This window comes from Oncorhynchus nerka, linkage group LG5 (genome assembly GCF_034236695.1).
Source record: "Oncorhynchus nerka isolate Pitt River linkage group LG5, Oner_Uvic_2.0, whole genome shotgun sequence".
Lineage (NCBI taxonomy): Eukaryota > Metazoa > Chordata > Actinopteri > Salmoniformes > Salmonidae > Oncorhynchus > Oncorhynchus nerka.
In genome coordinates, this window is record NC_088400.1 from 11,929,996 (window position 1) to 11,948,696 (window position 18,701).

Consider the following 18,701-nt stretch of genomic DNA (forward strand, 5'->3'; position numbering starts at 1 on the left):
GCAGTGGGCCTAGTGGTTAGAGTGTTGGTTTTGTAACCGAAAGGTTGCAAGATCAAATCCCTGAGCTGACAAGGTTAAAAAAATGTTTATTTTAATTTTAAATCTGATGTTCTGCCCCTGAACAAGGCAGTTAACCCACTGTTCCTAGGCTGTCATTGTAAATAAGAATATGTTATTAACTGACTTGCCTAGTTAAATAAAGGTTAAAAAAAACTGTTTATTTTCAGCAAACGTGTAAATATTTGTATGAACATAACAAGATTCAACAACTGATACATAAACTGAACAAGTTCCACAGACATGTGACTAACAGAATAATGTCTCCTTAAACAAAGGGGGGTCAACATCAAAAGTAACAGTCAGTATCTGGTGTGGCCACCAGCTGCATTAAGTACTGCAGTGCATCTCTTCATGGACTGCACCAGATTTGCCGGTTCTTGCTGTGAGATGTTACCCCACTCTTCCACAAAGGCACCTGCAAGTTCCTGGACATTTCTGGGGGAAATGGCCCTAGCCCTCACCCTCCGATCCAACAGGTCCCAGATGTGCTCAATGGGATTGAGATCCGGGCTCTTCGCTGGCCATGACAGAACACTGACATTCCTGTCTTGCAGGAAGTCACGCAAAGAATGAGTAGTATGGCTGGTGGCATTGTCATACTGGAGGGTCGTGTCAAGATGAGCCTGCAGGAAGGATACCACATGAGGGAGGAGGATGTCTTCCCTGTAACGCACAGCGTTGAGATTGCCTGCAATGACAACAAGCTCAGTTCGATGACGCTGTGACACACCGACCCAGACCATGACGGACCCTCCACCTCCAAATCAATCCCGCTCCAGAGTACAGGCCTCGGTGTAACGCTCATTCCTACGACAATAAACTCGAATCCGTTCATCACCCCTGGTGAGACAAAACCGCGTCTCGTCAGTGAAGAGTTCTGTCTGGTCCAGCGATGGTGGGTTTGTGCCCATAGGCAACGTTGTTGCCAGTGATGTCTGGTGAGGAACTGCCTTACAACAGGCCTACAAGCCCTCAGTCCAGTCTCTGTGAGCCTATTGTGGACAGTCTGAGCACTGATGGAGGGATTGTGCGTTCCTGGTGTAACTCAGGCAGTTGTTGTTGCCATCCTGTACTTGTCCTGCAGGTGTGATGTTCGGATGTACCGATCCTGTGCAGGTGTTGTTTCACGTGGTTTGCGACTGCGAGGACGATCAGCTGTCCACCCTGTCTCAATGTAGAGCTGTCTTAGGCATCTCACAGTTTATTGCAATTTATTGCGCTGGCCACATCTGCAATCCTCATGCCTCCTTGCAGCATGCCTAAGGCACGTTCACGCAGATGGGTGGGGAACCTGGGCATCTTTCTTTTGGTGTATTTAAGAGTCAGTAGAAAGGCCTCTTTAGTGTCCTAAGTTTTCATAACTGTGACCTTAATTGTCTGCCTTCTGTAATCTGTTAGTGTCTTAATGACCGTTCCACAGGTGCATGTTCATTAATTGTTTATGGTCCATTGAACATGCATGGTAAACAGTGTTTAAACCGTTTACAATGAAGATCTGTGAAGTTATTTAGATTTTTATGAATTATCTTTGAAAGACAGGGTGCTGAGTTTATGTTGTGTTAGATAGACAATCTCTTTCTCTATTCCACTCATTCCCCTTTCTCTATCCCCCCCTCAGACACAGAGTAGCGACGTCCTACCAGGCCCAGACAGAGTCAGAGATGAGCCTGATGCAGGGTGAGCCTGTCCTGCTCCACAGACATCGGCCTGACGGACGGGTTCTGCTCACCCAGGAGAGCAGTGGCCACACGGGCCTCTTCCATAGCAGTGTTCTACAGTTCCTAGACCGGTTCAGTTGACGGCCTGTAGTGTTTAGTTATTATAGGTGTGTTTTTCACATAGAAATAGAATGACTAGAATGGGGGAAGCTCCTTAGAACGTGACAATTTGATATGCAACTCGTACACTCAATATGGCCACCGGCCCACCCCATCACGTGACGTTGACTTGAAAAGGAATGTCCATTCTAGAAATTCTATTTCTATGGATCTCCACCTGTTGACACTGCCAAACGAGATGCCAAATCTGTGGAAGAGCGTGCGTGTGTATTTTATGTGTGTTGAAAATAATATATTATATTACTGCCATATAGTGACCAAAATGCAAAGGGAAACAAGTTTCCCCCTTGAGATTCATTGGACCAGTTTTAAACTGTAGACAGATAATTATAAGGTTCTGAGATATATTTGTGTATATGTTGATGTGCAGAAGCATGAGTTGCACATAGATCTACTGTATACAGTTATTTTTACCAATCCGTTGCACAAAACCACCTCAGACCAATGTTTTGCACAAAGATTGAGTGTTTTCTTTATTCAAGAGCTAAAGGACACACTGGTCAGTGCCTTTGCAAAGCCCACAGAGTCTAGATTTGAAAAACAACAACAGTGCTCTTACCAGAGGCTAAATGTATATCATATAGTGGTAATAAACAATGCTTTCGTCAACTATAGTATGCGTTTGTTACATTCTCAACATGATTTTGCTGAATAACTGCACATCCATGTTATGTATCAGACTTTTCTGATAAGAGACACACATGTCCTCTAAGGGATTCTCCTTCTCTGCTCTTTGAGTGCTGAAAATAAATCATTTATGACACATTATAGCAAAAAGACTCGTTTATTGGCTGTTGCATGGGATCGTGTTCTCCTGTTCTGTTTTTCATCTTACTCTTTCTTACTCACATTTTAGGTGAATACAAAACGGTGACGTTGTTCACTAAGACAAACATAGTGAGCCAGGCCTTTTGCCTCCACTTATAGCTATGCCATCTCTACTGTCCTCTACTGTACACCACCAAGCTATTGCCCCCCATCATTTTACTGCGCAGCCGCAGATTCAATGTGTCCAGACGTGACAACAAACGTTATCAGCATTGGAGAAAATGGGCACAGCATTGGCATCTAAATCATTTTGATAAGATAAAAACTTCCATCAAACCATCAAAACGCGTTTGCTTTTGTCTCATATGATTTAATAATCAAAACTGAAGTCTTAAAATGCCGGTAAGTGGGCTCTTTTGTATTTGTCTGTATTTGTGTTTTTCAGAGGGGTCCTCCCTTTTTTTGGATGTGATGCTAACTACCTTACCTTGCTATAGTTAGCTTCGTCTTGTGTTTTGGATGAGTTAGCATTAGCTATTTTATATCTGTTTTCAGACCAGTGTCATTATATTTGATAGAGATGTAGCCACGTTAAAACTAGGATGCAACAAGCTCTTCCAGCCAAGTTGTTGTGTTAACTACGTTTTATTCGTTGTGCATAGCGATGCTGCAGCTGGTTAGTTAACATGCTAACATTAGCTTCCTTGCGTGCAATACATTGCAGTATAGCGAGCCAGCTAACTAACTAGCTACGTGCCAGCACGTATTGATTGGTCATCCATTGAACTAGCGACTAGATGTTTCAACTATCTTGACAGTTAATTAGCTACCTAACTAACTATCTTTGCTAACGTTAGCTGTACTGTAATGTTAGCTTGCTAACTGAATTCATTGAGACAAGTTAGCCAGCCAGTTTGATCTCTCCCTTTGCTGTGGTGAGGTTAATAACGTTAGCTATGAGCAGTGGTTTCATATTGCATTACATGACATCATGCTGAGCCATCGGCTCTGACATCACGTAGCTACTAGGTGGCTGGCATCATGCATAGTTATTCCCCTTTGCAGAGCAACAAGATGGACAAATCTGACAAGCCGGAGGTCATGGACAACGTCAAAGTGGTTGTGCGATGTCGACCGCTGAACCAGAAGGAGAGGAGTATGGGCCACAAGCAGGCCGTCAGTGTGGATGAGAACCGAGGGACCATAACCGTCAACAAATTAGAGACCACCCACGAACCCCCCAAGACCTTCACATTTGACACGGTGTTCGGACCAGACAGCAAACAGCTGGACGTTTACAATCTGACAGCCCGCCCCATCATAGACTCAGTATTAGAGGGTTACAATGGTAAATGCAGAGAGGATTTGAAATGATCTGAATGATGGAAACGCTTTTTCCTATTTGCTGTTGCTGACGCGCCATGTCAAACGACACAACTGCATGTGTTGACTGACTGAAAATGACAGGCCTATTATCAGATGGCTTTTGTGAATACCTTGTCAGCATAGCCCCCCCCCTTCCCCATTGTTTATAAGTGATAGCCTCCATTCAGTTGTAGTGATGTGTGCTGTCAGTGTGTATTCAGATTAGGAGGGTTTCTGTTTCATCCACCACGAGGAGGTGGTTTCCCAGACACAGATTAAGCCTAGTAGATATTCTCCATGGATGCGTTTTAGTCCAGGGCTAGGCTCAATCTGGCTGGGGAACCGCCTCCTCAGTGTTTTAATACTGACCCTGTGTTTTCTCCAGGTACCATCTTCGCGTACGGACAGACAGGGACAGGAAAGACATTCACCATGGAGGGCGTGAGGGCAGTGCCAGAGCTCCGAGGAATAATCCCCAACTCCTTCGCTCATGTGTTCGGCCACATCGCCAAAGCAGAGGGCGACACCCGGTAAGGACATTTAACACAAACAGGCAAAAACAATGAAACAATACTAGTTTATTGGCAATTGTTTGATGCACCATGATAAGACTGACTTGACTTATTCCTTTCAGCCCATAGGAGAGCAAAATGCCTCAATCACTCTGGTTAAGACACTGGTTGGAGTCAATGTAAACGGAACATTCTTAGGCATATAAGAAAAAAAAGACAGGCACTGTTTTTGACATGCTTGTTGCTCACTGTCTCTCAGTTGAAGGTTGATCTGAAATAAGTAGCTTTCCTGTCAACCGCAGGTTCTTAGTTCGCGTCTCTTATCTGGAGATTTACAATGAAGAAGTGAGGGACCTGCTGGGGAAGGACCAGATGCAGAGGCTAGAGGTAAGAGGATATGACATTACATGCTTCTCAGAATAAACATCCCATTCATTTAGCAAGAAGTAGCCGTATGCCAATGCTGTAGAAATGAAGAACATGACCCATAATTATGATCGTTCATTAGATTAACCATACAAGAATATAAGGCACTAAACCATGGCGCTAGGTAGTAGTTTATTGGTTGGATTTGAAGACCACAGTGATCAAATGATAAAGTGGAGTATGATAACGTTGTTGGTTCCGTGAAGGACAGAACAGGACATTACATCATACTAAGGGGCCCAGAAAGGGAACTAAAGATGATTTCCTTATCATAACTAATCTCCATTGGTTTGTCAATAATACAGCAATGTTGTTGGTTCCTGAAAGGAGACAACAGGACATAGCACATGACTGTGGGATGTTCTCTGTTAAGGGAACTATAGACGATTAAACCTCTCATAATTCACTTCTTAGTTTCTAATACAGATGAGCATGATAACGTTGTTGGTTCCCAGGAGGGAATTTAAGATATGAATGTAAAATAGGAATTAGAGAGTATTGCCGGCTCCTAACTCATGTCATTGCTTTGTGTTGGTGTGACCGCCAGGTGAAGGAGAGGCCAGATGTGGGTGTTTACATCAAGGACCTGTCTGGTTATGTGGTGAACAACGCTGATGACATGGACCGGATTATGACAATGGGGCACAAGAACCGTAAAGTTTCACATTAAACATTTTATAAGTGTTCTAAGTATTCAAATTCATGAGCATTTATACCATTTTCAAGGCCCCCCCTCACAAAAGAGGTTTATGGGGCGGCAGGGTGGCCTAGTGGTTAGAGCGTTGGACTAGTAACCGGAAGGTTGCAAGTTCAAACCCCTGAGCTGACAAGGTACAAATCTGTCGTTCTGCCCCTGAACAGGCAGTTAACCCACTGTTCCTAGCCCGTCATTGAAAATAAGAATTTGTTCTTAACTGACTTGCCTAGTTAAATAAAGGTAAAATAATAAAAATAACCTCAAGGGTCTTTTCCTGCTTGAATAAAGGTTACACCAACACTCATGGAAGTGTAACCAAGAAAATGCAATCTGATGAATTTAGGTTTCTGAAAGTGTTCTTTATCCCACCCAGGCTCGGTTGGCTCCACCAACATGAATGAACACAGCTCTCGCTCTCATGCCATCTTCACCATCACCATCGAGTGCAGCGAGAAGGGTGTGGATGGGGACCAGCATGTACGCATGGGAAAACTCCACTTAGTGGATCTGGCGGTAAGGAAGTCGCATGAAGAATTAAAAATATCATTTTTTTCTCAACAGATGGAATCTCCCATAGAGGATTGGTAACTGTTTTTTGAGATATAAGAACATCATCTGTATAGATTACTTTCATACATTACTCTGCCTTGGGTCTTCTTAGTCTCTGCAATGGGAATTATAATTATAATTTCAATACAGGACTTTTATGAACATTTTGACTCCAATGATGAGTTTTTAAAGGCCGCTAGGGGAAGTCAGTAAGGCATGTTGAGCGTGTTCTTATCACATTCAACATTTATTGTGGAATAGAAATGCATCTGTGGCTTTATAAGGTGTGGCCCCTCTGTCTGTCTCTGTCTCTCTGTCTGTCTCTCTGTCTGTCTCTCTGTCTCTCTCTCTGTCTCTCTCTCGGTCTCTCTGTCTGTCTCTCTGTCTGTCTGTCTGTCTCTGTCTGTCTCTGTCTTTCTGTCTCTCTGCTGTCTCTCTATCTCTGTCTGTCTTTCTGTCTCACCCCCCCCCCCACATAGCAAACGGAAGAAAACATAAAAACACCAGTTAACCCACCACACTGTACCCTGTCCCCTCCCAGGGTTCTGAGCGTCAGGGGAAGACAGGAGCGACGGGCCAGCGGCTGAAAGAGGCCACTAAGATCAACCTGTCTCTGTCCACGCTGGGTAACGTCATCTCCGCTCTGGTGGACGGGAAGAGCACCCACGTCCCCTACAGGAACTCCAAACTCACCCGCCTGCTGCAGGACTCACTGGGGGGAAACTCCAAGACCATGATGGTAACTAACAACACTTCCTGCTTTTACTTCCGTCTGCTTTAATGCTATGGGTACACCCCATTAGTGTCAATGGTAGCAATGACTCAAGTTAATGATTCAAGTTAATGTCACATGCACAAGTACAGTGAAATGCCTTTCTTGTCAACTCAGAACCCAACAATGTAAATCTAGAAAAAACACATCAGAGAAATATGAAGAACACAATAAGTAAGTAAGTATACTATATACAGGGTCAGTTCAATACCATACTATATACAGGCTCAGTTCAATACCATACTACAGTGCCTTGCGAAAGTATTCGGCCCCCTTGAACTTTGCGACCTTCTGCCACATTTCAGGTTTCAAACATAAAGATATAAAACTGTATTTTTTTGTGAAGAATCAACAACAAGTGGGACACAATCATGAAGTGGAACGACATTTATTGGATATTTCAAACTTTTTTAACAAATCAAAAACTGAAAAATTGGGTGTGCAAAATTATTCAGCCCCCTTAAGTTAATACTTTGTAGCGCCACCTTTTGCTGCGATTACAGCTGTAAGTCGCTTGGGGTATGTCTCTATCAGTTTTGCACATCGAGAGACTGAAATTTTTCCCCATTCCTCCTTGCAAAACAGCTCGAGCTCAGTGAGGTTGGATGGAGAGCATTTGTGAACAGCAGTTTTCAGTTCTTTCCACAGATTGGATTCAGGTCTGGACTTTGACTTGGCCATTCTAACACCTGGATATGTTTATTTTTGAACCATTCCATTGTAGATTTTGCTTTATGTTTTGGATCATTGTCTTGTTGGAAGACAAATCTCCGTCCCAGTCTCAGGTCTTTTGCAGACTCCATCAGGTTTTCTTCCAGAATGGTCCTGTATTTGGCTCCATCCATCTTCCCATCAATTTTAACCATCTTCCCTGTCCCTGCTGAAGAAAAGCAGGCCCAAACCATGATGCTGCCACCACCATGTTTGACAGTGGGGATGATGTGTTCAGGGTGATGAGCTGTGTTGCTTTTACGCCAAACATAACGTTTTTGCATTGTTGCCAAAAAGTTCAATTTTGGTTTCATCTGACCAGAGCACCTTCCTCCACATGTTTGGTGTGTCTCCCAGGTGGCTTGTGGCAAACTTTAAATGACACTTTTTATGGATATCTTTAAGAAATGGCTTTCTTCTTGCCACTCTTCCATAAAGGCCAGAATTGTGCAATATACGACTGATTGTTGTCCTATGGACAGAGTCTCCCACCTCAGCTGTAGATCTCTGCAGTTCATCCAGAGTGATCATGGGCCTCTTGGCTGCATCTCTGATCAGTCTTCTCCTTGTATGAGCTGAAAGTTTAGAGGGACGGCCAGGTCTTGGTAGATTTGCAGTGGTCTGATACTCCTTCCATTTCAATATTATCGCTTGCACAGTGCTCCTTGGGATGTTTAAAGCTTGGGAAATGTTTTTGTATCCAAATCCGGCGTTAAACTTCTTCACAACAGTATCTCGGACCTGCCTGGTGTGTTCCTTGTTCTTCATGATGCTCTCTGCGCTTTTAACAGACCTCTGAGACTATCACAGTGCAGGTGCATTTATACGGAGACTTGATTACACACAGGTGGATTGTATGTATCATCATTAGTCATTTAGGTCGACATTGGATCATTCAGAGATCCTCACTGAACTTCTGGAGAGAGTTTGCTGCACTGAAAGTAAAGGCACTGAATAATTTTGCACGCCCAATTGTTCAGTTTTTGATTTGTTAAAAAAGTTTGAAATATCCAATAAATGTCGTTCCAGTTCATGATTGTGTCCCACTTGTTGTTGATTCTTCACAAAAAAATACAGTTTTATATCTTTATGTTTGAAGCCTGAAATGTGGCAAAAGGTCGCAAAGTTCAAGGGGGCGAATACTTTCGCAAGGCACTGTATATACAGGCTCAGGTCAATACCATACTATATACAGGCTCAGGTCAATACCATACTATATACAGGCTCAGGTCAATACCATACTATATACAGGCTCAGGTCAATACCATACTATATACAGGGTCAGTTCAATACCATACTATATACAGGCTCAGGTCAATACCATACTATATACAGGCTCAGGTCAATACCATACTATATACAGGCTCAGGTCAATACCATACTATATACAGGGTCAGTTCAATACCATACTTTAAACAGGGTCAGTTCAATACCATACTTTAAACAGGGTCAGTTCAATACCATACTATATACAGGGTCAGTTCAATACCATACTATATACAGGGTCTGTTCAATACCATACTATATACAGGGTCAGTTCAATACCATACTATATACAGGGTCAGTTCAATACCATCCTATATTCAGGGTCAGTTCAATACCATACTATATACCATACTATATACAGGGTCAGTTAATACCATACGATGTACAGAGTCAGTTCCATACCATATTTACAATGTGCAGGGATACTGGAGTGATGGAGGTAGATGTGTATAGGGGGAAGGGGACAGAGCTACTGGAGTGATGGAGGTAGATATGTATAGGGGTAAGGGTACAGGGAGGTAGATATGTATAGGGGTAAGGGGACAGGGAGGTAGATATGTATAGGGGTAAAGGGACAGGGAGGTAGATATGTATAGGGGTAAGGGGACAGGGATACTGGAGTGATGGAGGTAGATGTGTATAGGGGTAAGGGAACAGGGAGGTAGATATGTATAGGGGGAAGGGGACAGAGATACTGGAGTGATGGAGGTAGATATGTATAGGGGTAAGGGAACAGGGAGGTAGATATGTATAGGGGTAAGGGAACAGGGAGGTAGATATGTATAGGGGTAAGGGGACAGGGAGGTAGATATGTATAGGGGTAAGGGGACAGGGAGGTAGATATGTTTAGGGGTAAGGGGACAGGGATACTGGAGTGATGGAGGTAGATGTGTATAGGGGTAAGGGGACAGGGAGGTAGATATGTATAGGGATAAGGGGACAGGGATACTGGAGTGATGGAGGTAGATATGTATAGGGGTAAGGGGACAGGGAGGTAGATATGTTTAGGGGTAAGGGGACAGGGATACTGGAGTGATGGAGGTAGATGTGTATAGGGGTAAGGGAACAGGGAGGTAGATATGTATAGGGGGAAGGGGACAGAGATACTGGAGTGATGGAGGTAGATATGTATAGGGGTAAGGGGACAGGGAGGTAGATATGTATAGGGGTTAGGGAACAGGGAGGTAGATATTTATAGGGGTAAGGTGACAGGGAGGTAGATATGTATAGGGGTAAGGGAACAGGGAGGTAGATATGTATAGGGGTAAGGTGACAGGGAGGTAGATATGTATAGGGGGAAGGGGACAGGGAGGTAGATATGTTTAGGGGTTAGGGAACAGGGATATTGGAGTGATGGAGGTAGATATGTTTAGGGGCAAGGGGACAGGGAGGTAGATATGTATAGGGGTAAGGGGACAGGGAGGTAGATATGTATAGGGGGAAGGGGACAGGGAGGTAGATATGTTTAGGGGTAAGGGAACAGGGATACTGGAGTGATGGAGGTAGATATTTATAGGGGTAAGGGGACAGGGATGTAGATATGTATAGGGGGAAGGAGACAGGGAGGTAGATATGTTTAGGGGTTAGGGAACAGGGATATTGGAGTGATGGAGGTAGATATGTTTAGGGGCAAGGGGACAGGGAGGTAGATATGTATAGGGGGAAGGGGACAGGGAGGTAGATATGTATAGGGGTTAGGGGACAGGGAGGTAGATATGTATAGGGGTTAGGGAACAGGGATACTGGAGTGATGGAGGTAGATATTTATAGGGGTAAGGGGACAGGGAGGTAGATATGTATAGGGGGAAGGGGACAGGGAGGTAGATATGTTTAGGGGTTAGGGAACAGGGATACTGGAGTGATGGAGGTAGATATGTATAGGGGTAAGGGGACAGGGAGGTAGATATGTATAGGGGGAAGGGGACAGGGATACTGGAGTGATGGAGGTATATATGTATAGGGGTAAGGGGACAGGGAGGTAGATATGTATAGGGGTAAGGGGACAGGGATACTGGAGTGATGGAGGTAGATATGTATAGGGGGAAGGGGACAGGGAGGTAGATATGTTTAGGGGTAAGGGAACAGGGATACAGGAATGATGGAGGTAGATATGTATAGGGGTAAGGGGACAGGGAGGTAGATATGTATAGGGGGAAGGGGACAGGGATACTGGAGTGATGGAGGTATATATGTATAGGGGTAAGGGGACAGGGAGGTAGATATGTATAGGGGTAAGGGGACAGGGATACTGGAGTGATGGAGGTAGATATGTATAGGGGGAAGGGGACAGGGAGGTAGATATGTTTAGGGGTAAGGGAACAGGGATACAGGAATGATGGAGGTAGATATGTATAGGGGTAAGGGAACAGGGAGGTAGATATGTATAGGGGTAAGGGGACAGGGAGGTAGATATGTATAGGGGTAAGGGGACAGGGATACTGGAGTGATGGAGGTAGATATGTATAGGGGTAAGGGAACAGGGAGGTAGATATGTATAGGGGTAAGGGGACAGGGAGGAAGATATGTATAGGGGTAAAGGGACAGGGAGGTAGATATGTATAGGGGTAAGGGGACAGGGATACTGGAGTGATGGAGGTAGATGTGTATAGGGGTAAGGGGACAGGGAGGTAGATATGTATAGGGGTAAGGGGACAGGGATACTGGAGTGATGGAGGTAGATATGTATAGGGGTAAGGGGACAGGGAGGTAGATATGTTTAGGGGGAAGGGGACAGGGATACTGGAGTGATGGAGGTAGATATGTATAGGGGTAAGGGGACAGGGAGGTAGATATGTTTAGGGGGAAGGGGACAGGGATACAGGAATGATGGAGGTAGATATGTATAGGGGTAAGGGAACAGGGAGGTAGATATGTATAGGGGTAAGGGGACAGGGAGGTAGATATGTATAGGGGTAAAGGGACAGGGAGGTAGATATGTATAGGGGTAAGGGGACAGGGATACTGGAGTGATGGAGGTAGATGTGTATAGGGGTAAGGGAACAGGGAGGTAGATATGTATAGGGGGAAGGGGACAGAGATACTGGAGTGATGGAGGTAGATATGTATAGGGGTAAGGGAACAGGGAGGTAGATATGTATAGGGGTAAGGGAACAGGGAGGTAGATATGTATAGGGGTAAGGGGACAGGGAGGTAGATATGTATAGGGGTAAGGGGACAGGGATACTGGAGTGATGGAGGTAGATATGTATAGGGGTAAGGGGACAGGGAGGTAGATATGTTTAGGGGGAAGGGGACAGGGATACTGGAGTGATGGAGGTAGATATGTATAGGGGTAAGGGGACAGGGAGGTAGATATGTTTAGGGGTAAGGGAACAGGGATACAGGAATGATGGAGGTAGATATGTATAGGGGTAAGGGGACAGGGAGGTAGATATGTATAGGGGTAAGGGGACAGGGAGGTAGACATGTATAGGGGTAAGGGAACAGGGAGGTAGATATGTATAGGGGTAAGGGGACAGGGAGGTAGATATGTATAGGGGTAAGGGAACAGGGATACAGGAATGACGGAGGTAGATATGTATAGGGGTAAGGGGACAGGGAGGTAGATATGTATAGGGGTAAGGGGACAGGGAGGTAGATATGTATAGGGGTAAGGGGACAGGGAAGGTAGATATGTTTAGGGGTAAAGGGACAGGGAGGTAGATATGTATAGGGGTAAGGGGACAGTGAGGTAGATATGTTTAGGGGTAAGGGGACAGGGATACTGTGAGTGTGCGTGTAGGGCCCTGTGAGTGTGCGTGTAGGGCCCTGTGAGTGTGTGTGTAGGGCCGGCCCTGTGTGTGTTCGTGTAGGGCCCTGTGAGTGTGCGTGTAGGGCCCTGTGAGTGTGTGTGTAGGGCCGGCCCTGTGTGTGTGTGTACGGCCCTGTGAGTGTTCGTGTAGGGCCCTGTGAGTGTTCGTGTAGGGCCCTGTGAGTGTGCGTGTAGGGCCCTGTGAGTGTGCGTGTAGGGCCCTGTGAGTGTGCGTGTAGGGCCCTGTGAGTGTGCGTGTAGGGCCCTGTGAGTGTGCGTGTAGGGCCCTGTGAGTGTGTGTGTGTAGGGCCCTGTGTGTGTGTGTACGGCCCTGTGAGTGTGCGTGTACGGCTCTGTGAGTGTGTGTGTGTGTGTGTGTAGGGCCCTGTGAGTGTGCGTGTACGACCCTGTGAGTGTGCGTGTACGACCCTGTGAGTGTGTGTGTGTGTGTGTAGGGCCCTGTGAGTGTGTGTGTGTGTGTGTGTGTAGGGCCCTGTGAGTGTGCGTGTACGACCCTGTGAGTGTGTGTGTATGTGTGTTGGGCCCTGTGAGTGTGTGTGTGTGTGTGTATGACCCTGTGAGTGTGCGTGTACGACCCTGTGAGTGTGTGCGTACGACCCTGTGAGTGTGTGCGTATGTGTGTAGGGCCCTGTGAGTGTGTGTGTGTGTGTACGACCCTGTGTGTGTACGACCCTGTGAGTGAGTGTGTGTGTGTACGACCCTGTGAGTGTGTTTAGAGACAGGGCAGTAATAAAAGGTCAATAAAGATACAAGCTTAACTCAGTCTGTGTATCTATGTTGTTAGCTATTTATCAGTCTTATTGCCTGGAGATATATTAGATTAAATAGCAACTTACATCCAACTGGAATCAAATTAGAACACTATTATAAATACATATAAATAAACACACAAATATGACATGTATTTGGATCAAGTCTACTCTCGTTCCTTGCTGTTCTCTCAAAGAAAGGTTTTGCTCTCGTCATATGTATTGTCATAAACCTTCTCCACGGTCAGTGTGCGAACATCGGCCCGGCGGACTACAACTACGACGAGACCATCAGCACGCTGCGTTACGCCAACCGGGCCAAGAACATCAAGAACAAAGCCCGGATCAATGAAGACCCCAAGGATGCCCTGCTACGGCAGTTCCAGAAGGAGATCGAAGAGCTTAGGAAGAAACTCCAAGAAGGTCAGTTAGTGGTCCTCTCTATTGATGCTGTCTTCATTTGGGACAGGAGTTGTAATATGACAAACACACTTCTGGACTAAGGGTTTGATGAGAGTTAGCCTGGACTAAGGGTTTGAGGAGAGTTAGCCTGCACTAAGGGTTTGAAGAGAGTTAGCCTGCACTAAGGGTTTAAGGAGAGTTAGACTGCACTAAGGGTTTAAGGAGATTTAACCTGCACTAATGATTTAAGGAGAGTTAGCCTGCACTAAGGGTTTAAGGCAGGTTAGTCTGCACTAAGGGTTTAAGGCAGGTTAGTCTGCACTAAGGGTTTAAGGCAGGTTAGTCTGCACTAAGGGTTTAAGGAGAGTTAGCCTGCACTAAGGGTTTAAGGAGAGTTAGCCTGCACTAAGGGTTTAAGGAGATTTAACCTGCACTAAGGGTTTAAGGAGAGTTAGACTGCACTAAGGGTTTAAGTAGAGTTTAGAACTGAATTCTGTTCTGCTGTTCCAGGGGAAGAGATCTCCGGGTCGGAGGCCAGTGGATCAGAAGAGATGGATGAAGGAGATGACGAGGGAAGAGAGGGACGAAGGAAGCGGAGAGGTAAGGGGCCCCTTTCTCCCTCTCTCCCAACAGGACTGTGCTAATAGTACTTTGGCTCCTTATGAAGTTCACTAGGCTACTTTGAAGGGTACTAGTTCTAGTTCTCTGTGAAGCGCCCTTGGCTTCTAAACTGTACTGGGCTTTGGTTAGAAGGAGTCCACTATATAGGGAACAGGATGCTATTTGGGATGCGGCAGATGACTGTTCCCCATGTTGCTTTTTAAAAACGGAATATATGAATAAAATATGTTTCAGAGAAGTTGGGGTTTGTTTATGGAAACTTGCTTCCAGCACTACAGCAGAAAGATGCAATCTGAGGGGGGGGGGGGAAGCTGATGCATGAATGCTTCTACATACGCTTATCTTAACCATTTGTGGTTGATGCTATCATCAAAGTGTTAACCCTCCCACATGTAAAACATATTGGCCCTAAAAGTTGTCAGCGAGATGTTTGTCATGATTATTTAATGTGGGCTTATTTCCTGATGACTAAAATGAGTCAGCGTCCCCTTATCTAATTAATCGCACTAAAAGTACCTAGAAGACGTGTAGAGAGAGAGTGAACCATGGCATCTGCCCTTTATGTTAGACAAAAGGTAGAAAATATGAATCTGTGAAACTGTTCACACTTACTTCAATGTCTTTACATCCTTTTATTTATTCCACATTTTGTTACAGCCTGAATTCAAAATGGATTAAATATGTTTTTCTCTCACCCATCTATACACAATAGCCCACAATGACAGGGAAAACATGTCTTTTGAAATGTTTGCACATTTATTGAAAATGAAATACAGAACTATCTCATTTACATAAGTATTCACACCCCTGAGTCAATATTTTGAAGATGCACCTTTGGCCGTGATTACAGCTGTGAGTCTTTCTGGGTAAGTCTCTAAGAGTGATTACAGCTGTGAGTCTTTCTGGGTAAGTCTCTAAGAGTGATTACAGCTGTGAGTCTTTCTGGGTGAGTCTCTAAGAGTGGTTACAGCTGTGAGTCTTTCTGGGTAAGTCTCTAAGAGTGATTACAGCTGTGAGTCTTTCTGGGTAAGCCTCTAAGAGCTTTGCACACCTGGATTGTACAATATTTGCCCGTATTTCTTTTCAAAATTCTTCAAGCTCTGTCAAATATGAAGTCGATCGTTACTAGACAACCATTTTCAAGTCTTGCCATAGATTTTCAAGCTGATTTAAGAAGACAAAAATGAAACTTGGCCATCCAGGAACATTCACTGACTTCTTGGTAAAGAACTTCAGTGTAGATTTGGCCTTGTGTTTTAGGTTCTTGTCCTTCTGAAAGGTGACTTCATCTCCCAGTGTCTGATGGAAAGCAGACTGAACCAGGTTATTTTCTTTCTGAAAGGTGACTTCATCTCCCAGTGTCTGGTGGAAAGCAGACTGAACCAGGTTTTTGTCCTTCTGAAAGGTGAATTCATCTCCCAGTGTCTGGTGGAAAGCAGACTGAACCAGGTTATTGTCCTGCTGAAAGGTGACTTAATCTCCCAGTGTCTGGTGGAAAGCAGACTGAACCAGGTTATTGTCCTTCTGAAAGGTGACTTCATCTCCCAGTGTCTGGTGGAAAGCAGACTGAACCAGGTTATTGTCCTGCTGAAAGGTGACTTCATCTCCCAATGTCTGGTGGAAAGCAGACTGAACCAGGTTATTGTCCTTCTGAAAGGTGACTTCATCTCCCAGTGTCTGGTGGAAAGCAGACTGAACCAGGTTATTGTCCTGCTGAAAGGTGACTTAATCTCCCAGTGTCTGGTGGAAAGCAGACTGAACCAGGTTCTTGTCTTTCTGAAAGGTGACTTCATCTCCCAGTGTCTGGTGGAAAGCAGACTGAACCAGGTTCTTGTCTTTCTGAAAGGTGACTTCATCTCCCAGTGTCTGGTGGAAAGCAGACTGAACCAGGTTATTGTCCTGCTGAAAGGTGACTTCATCTCCCAGTGTCTGGTGGAAAGCAGACTGAACCAGGTTCTTGTCCTGCTGAAAGGTGGCTTCATCTCCCAGTGTCTGGTGGAAAGCAGACTGAACCAGGTTCTTGTCTTTCTGAAAGGTGACTTCAGCTCCCAGTGTCTGGTGGAAAGCAGACTGAACCAGGTTCTTGTCTTTCTGAAAGGTGACTTCATCTCCCAGTGTCTGGTGGAAAGCAGACTGAACCAGGTTATTGTCCTGCTGAAAGGTGACTTCATCTCCCAGTGTCTGGTGGAAAGCAGACTGAACCAGGTTCTTGTCCTTCTGAAAGGTGACTTCATCTCCCAGTGTCTGGTGGAAAGCAGACTGAACCAGGTTCTTGTCCTTCTGAAAGGTGAATTCATCTCCCAGTGTCTGGTGGAAAGCAGACTGAAGCAGGTTCTTGTCCTTCTGAAAGGTGACTTCATCTCCCAGTGTCTGGTGGAAAGCAGACTGAACCAGGTTCTTGTCCTTCTGAAAGGTGACTTCATCTCCCAGTGTCTGGTGGAAAGCAGACTGAACCAGGTTCTTGTCCTTCTGAAAGGTGAATTCATCTCCCAGTGTCTGGTGGAAAGCAGACTGAAGCAGGTTATTGTCCTTCTGAAAGGTGACTTCATTTCCCAGTGTCTTGTGGAAAGCAGACTGAACCAGGTTATTGTCCTTCTGAAAGGTGACTTCATCTCCCAGTGTCTGGTGGAAAGCAGACTGAACCAGGTTATTGTCCTGCTGAAAGGTGACTTCATCTCCCAGTGTCTGGTGGAAAGCAGACTGAACCAGGTTATTGTCCTGCTGAAAGGTGACTTCATCTCCCAGTGTCTGGTGGAAAGCAGACTGAACCAGGTTATTTTCATTCTGAAAGGTGACTTCATCTCCCAGTGTCTGGTGGAAAGCAGACTGAACCAGGTTCTTGTCCTTCTGAAAGGTGACTTCATTTCCCAGTGTCTGGTGGAAAGCAGACTGAACCAGGTTATTGTCCTGCTGAAAGGTGACTTCATCTCCCAGTGTCTGGTGGAAAGCAGACTGAACCAGGTTATTGTCCTGCTGAAAGGTGACTTCATCTCCCAGTGTCTGGTGGAAAGCAGACTGAACGAGGTTCTTGTCTTTCTGAAAGGTGGCTTCATCTCCCAGTGTCTGGTGGAAAGCAGACTGAACCAGGTTATTGTCCTGCTGAAAGGTGGCTTCATCTCCCAGTGTCTGGTGGAAAGCAGACTGAACCAGGTTCTTGTCTTTCTGAAAGGTGGCTTCATCTCCCAGTGTCTGGTGGAAAGCAGACTGAACCAGGTTATTGTCCTGCTGAAAGGTGGCTTCATCTCCCAGTGTCTGGTGGAAAGCAGACTGAACCAGGTTCTTGTCTTTCTGAAAGGTGACTTCAGCTCCCAGTGTCCGGTGGAAAGCAGACTGAACCAGGTTCTTGTCTTTCTGAAAGGTGACTTCATCTCCCAGTGTCTGGTGGAAAGCAGACTGAACCAGGTTATTGTCCTGCTGAAAGGTGACTTCATCTCCCAGTGTCTGGTGGAAAGCAGACTGAACCAGGTTCTTGTCCTTCTGAAAGGTGACTTAATTTCCCAGTGTCTTGTGGAAAGCAGACTGAACCAGGTTCTTGTCCTTCTGAAAGGTGACTTCATCTCCCAGTGTCTGGTGGAAAGCAGACTGAACCAGTTTATTGTCCTGCTGAAAGGTGACTTCATCTCCCAGTGTCTGGTGGAAAGCAGACTGAACCAGGTTATTGTCCTGCTGAAAGGTGACTTCATCTCCCAGTGTCTGGTGGAAAGCAGACTGAACCAGGTTCTTGTCCTTCTGAAAGGTGACTTCATCTCCCAGTGTCTGGTGGAAAGCAGACTGAACCAGGTTCTTGTCCTTCTGAAAGGTGAATTCATCTCCCAGTGTCTGGTGGAAAGCAGACTGAAGCAGGTTATTGTCCTTCTGAAAGGTGACTTCATCTCCCAGTGTCTGGTGGAAAGCAGACTGAACCAGGTTATTGTCCTGCTGAAAGGTGACTTCATCTCCCAGTGTCTGGTGGAAAGCAGACTGAACCAGGTTATTTTCTTTCTGAAAGGTGACTTCATCTCCCAGTGTCTGGTGGAAAGCAGACTGAACCAGGTTCTTGTCCTTCTGAAAGGTGACTTCATTTCCCAGTGTCTGGTGGAAAGCAGACTGAACCAGGTTATTGTCCTGCTGAAAGGTGACTTCATCTCCCAGTGTCTGGTGGAAAGCAGACTGAACCAGGTTATTGTCCTGCTGAAAGGTGACTTCATCTCCCA

At 45.3% G+C, this 18,701-nt stretch overlaps 2 protein-coding genes across 4 annotated transcripts in view; both read left to right on the forward strand.

Annotated features, from left to right (window-relative positions):
• LOC115118089 (E3 ubiquitin-protein ligase SH3RF3-like) overlaps window positions 1-2,507 on the forward strand; it is a 39,233-nt gene extending 36,726 nt beyond the window's left edge. The window contains exon 8 of the mRNA XM_065018368.1: window positions 1,679-2,507. Within this exon, the coding sequence (XP_064874440.1) occupies window positions 1,679-1,859 (181 nt within the window). The 3' untranslated portion in view covers window positions 1,860-2,507. The remainder of the gene's footprint in view (window positions 1-1,678) is intronic.
• A 393-nt stretch (window positions 2,508-2,900) lies between these two features.
• Window positions 2,901-18,701, forward strand: part of LOC115123949 (kinesin-like protein KIF3A) — a 37,252-nt gene continuing 21,451 nt past the window's right edge. For 2 of the 3 annotated variants that reach the window (XM_065018370.1, XM_065018372.1), the window contains exons 1-9: window positions 2,901-3,068; window positions 3,732-4,014; window positions 4,417-4,561; window positions 4,846-4,930; window positions 5,517-5,622; window positions 6,040-6,179; window positions 6,757-6,954; window positions 13,734-13,908; window positions 14,398-14,487. In XM_065018370.1, the coding sequence (XP_064874442.1) occupies window positions 3,063-3,068; window positions 3,732-4,014; window positions 4,417-4,561; window positions 4,846-4,930; window positions 5,517-5,622; window positions 6,040-6,179; window positions 6,757-6,954; window positions 13,734-13,908; window positions 14,398-14,487 (1,228 nt within the window). In that variant the 5' untranslated portion in view covers window positions 2,901-3,062. The remainder of the gene's footprint in view (window positions 3,069-3,731; window positions 4,015-4,416; window positions 4,562-4,845; window positions 4,931-5,516; window positions 5,623-6,039; window positions 6,180-6,756; window positions 6,955-13,733; window positions 13,909-14,397; window positions 14,488-18,701) is intronic. The other variant, XM_065018371.1, reaches the window with a different exon arrangement.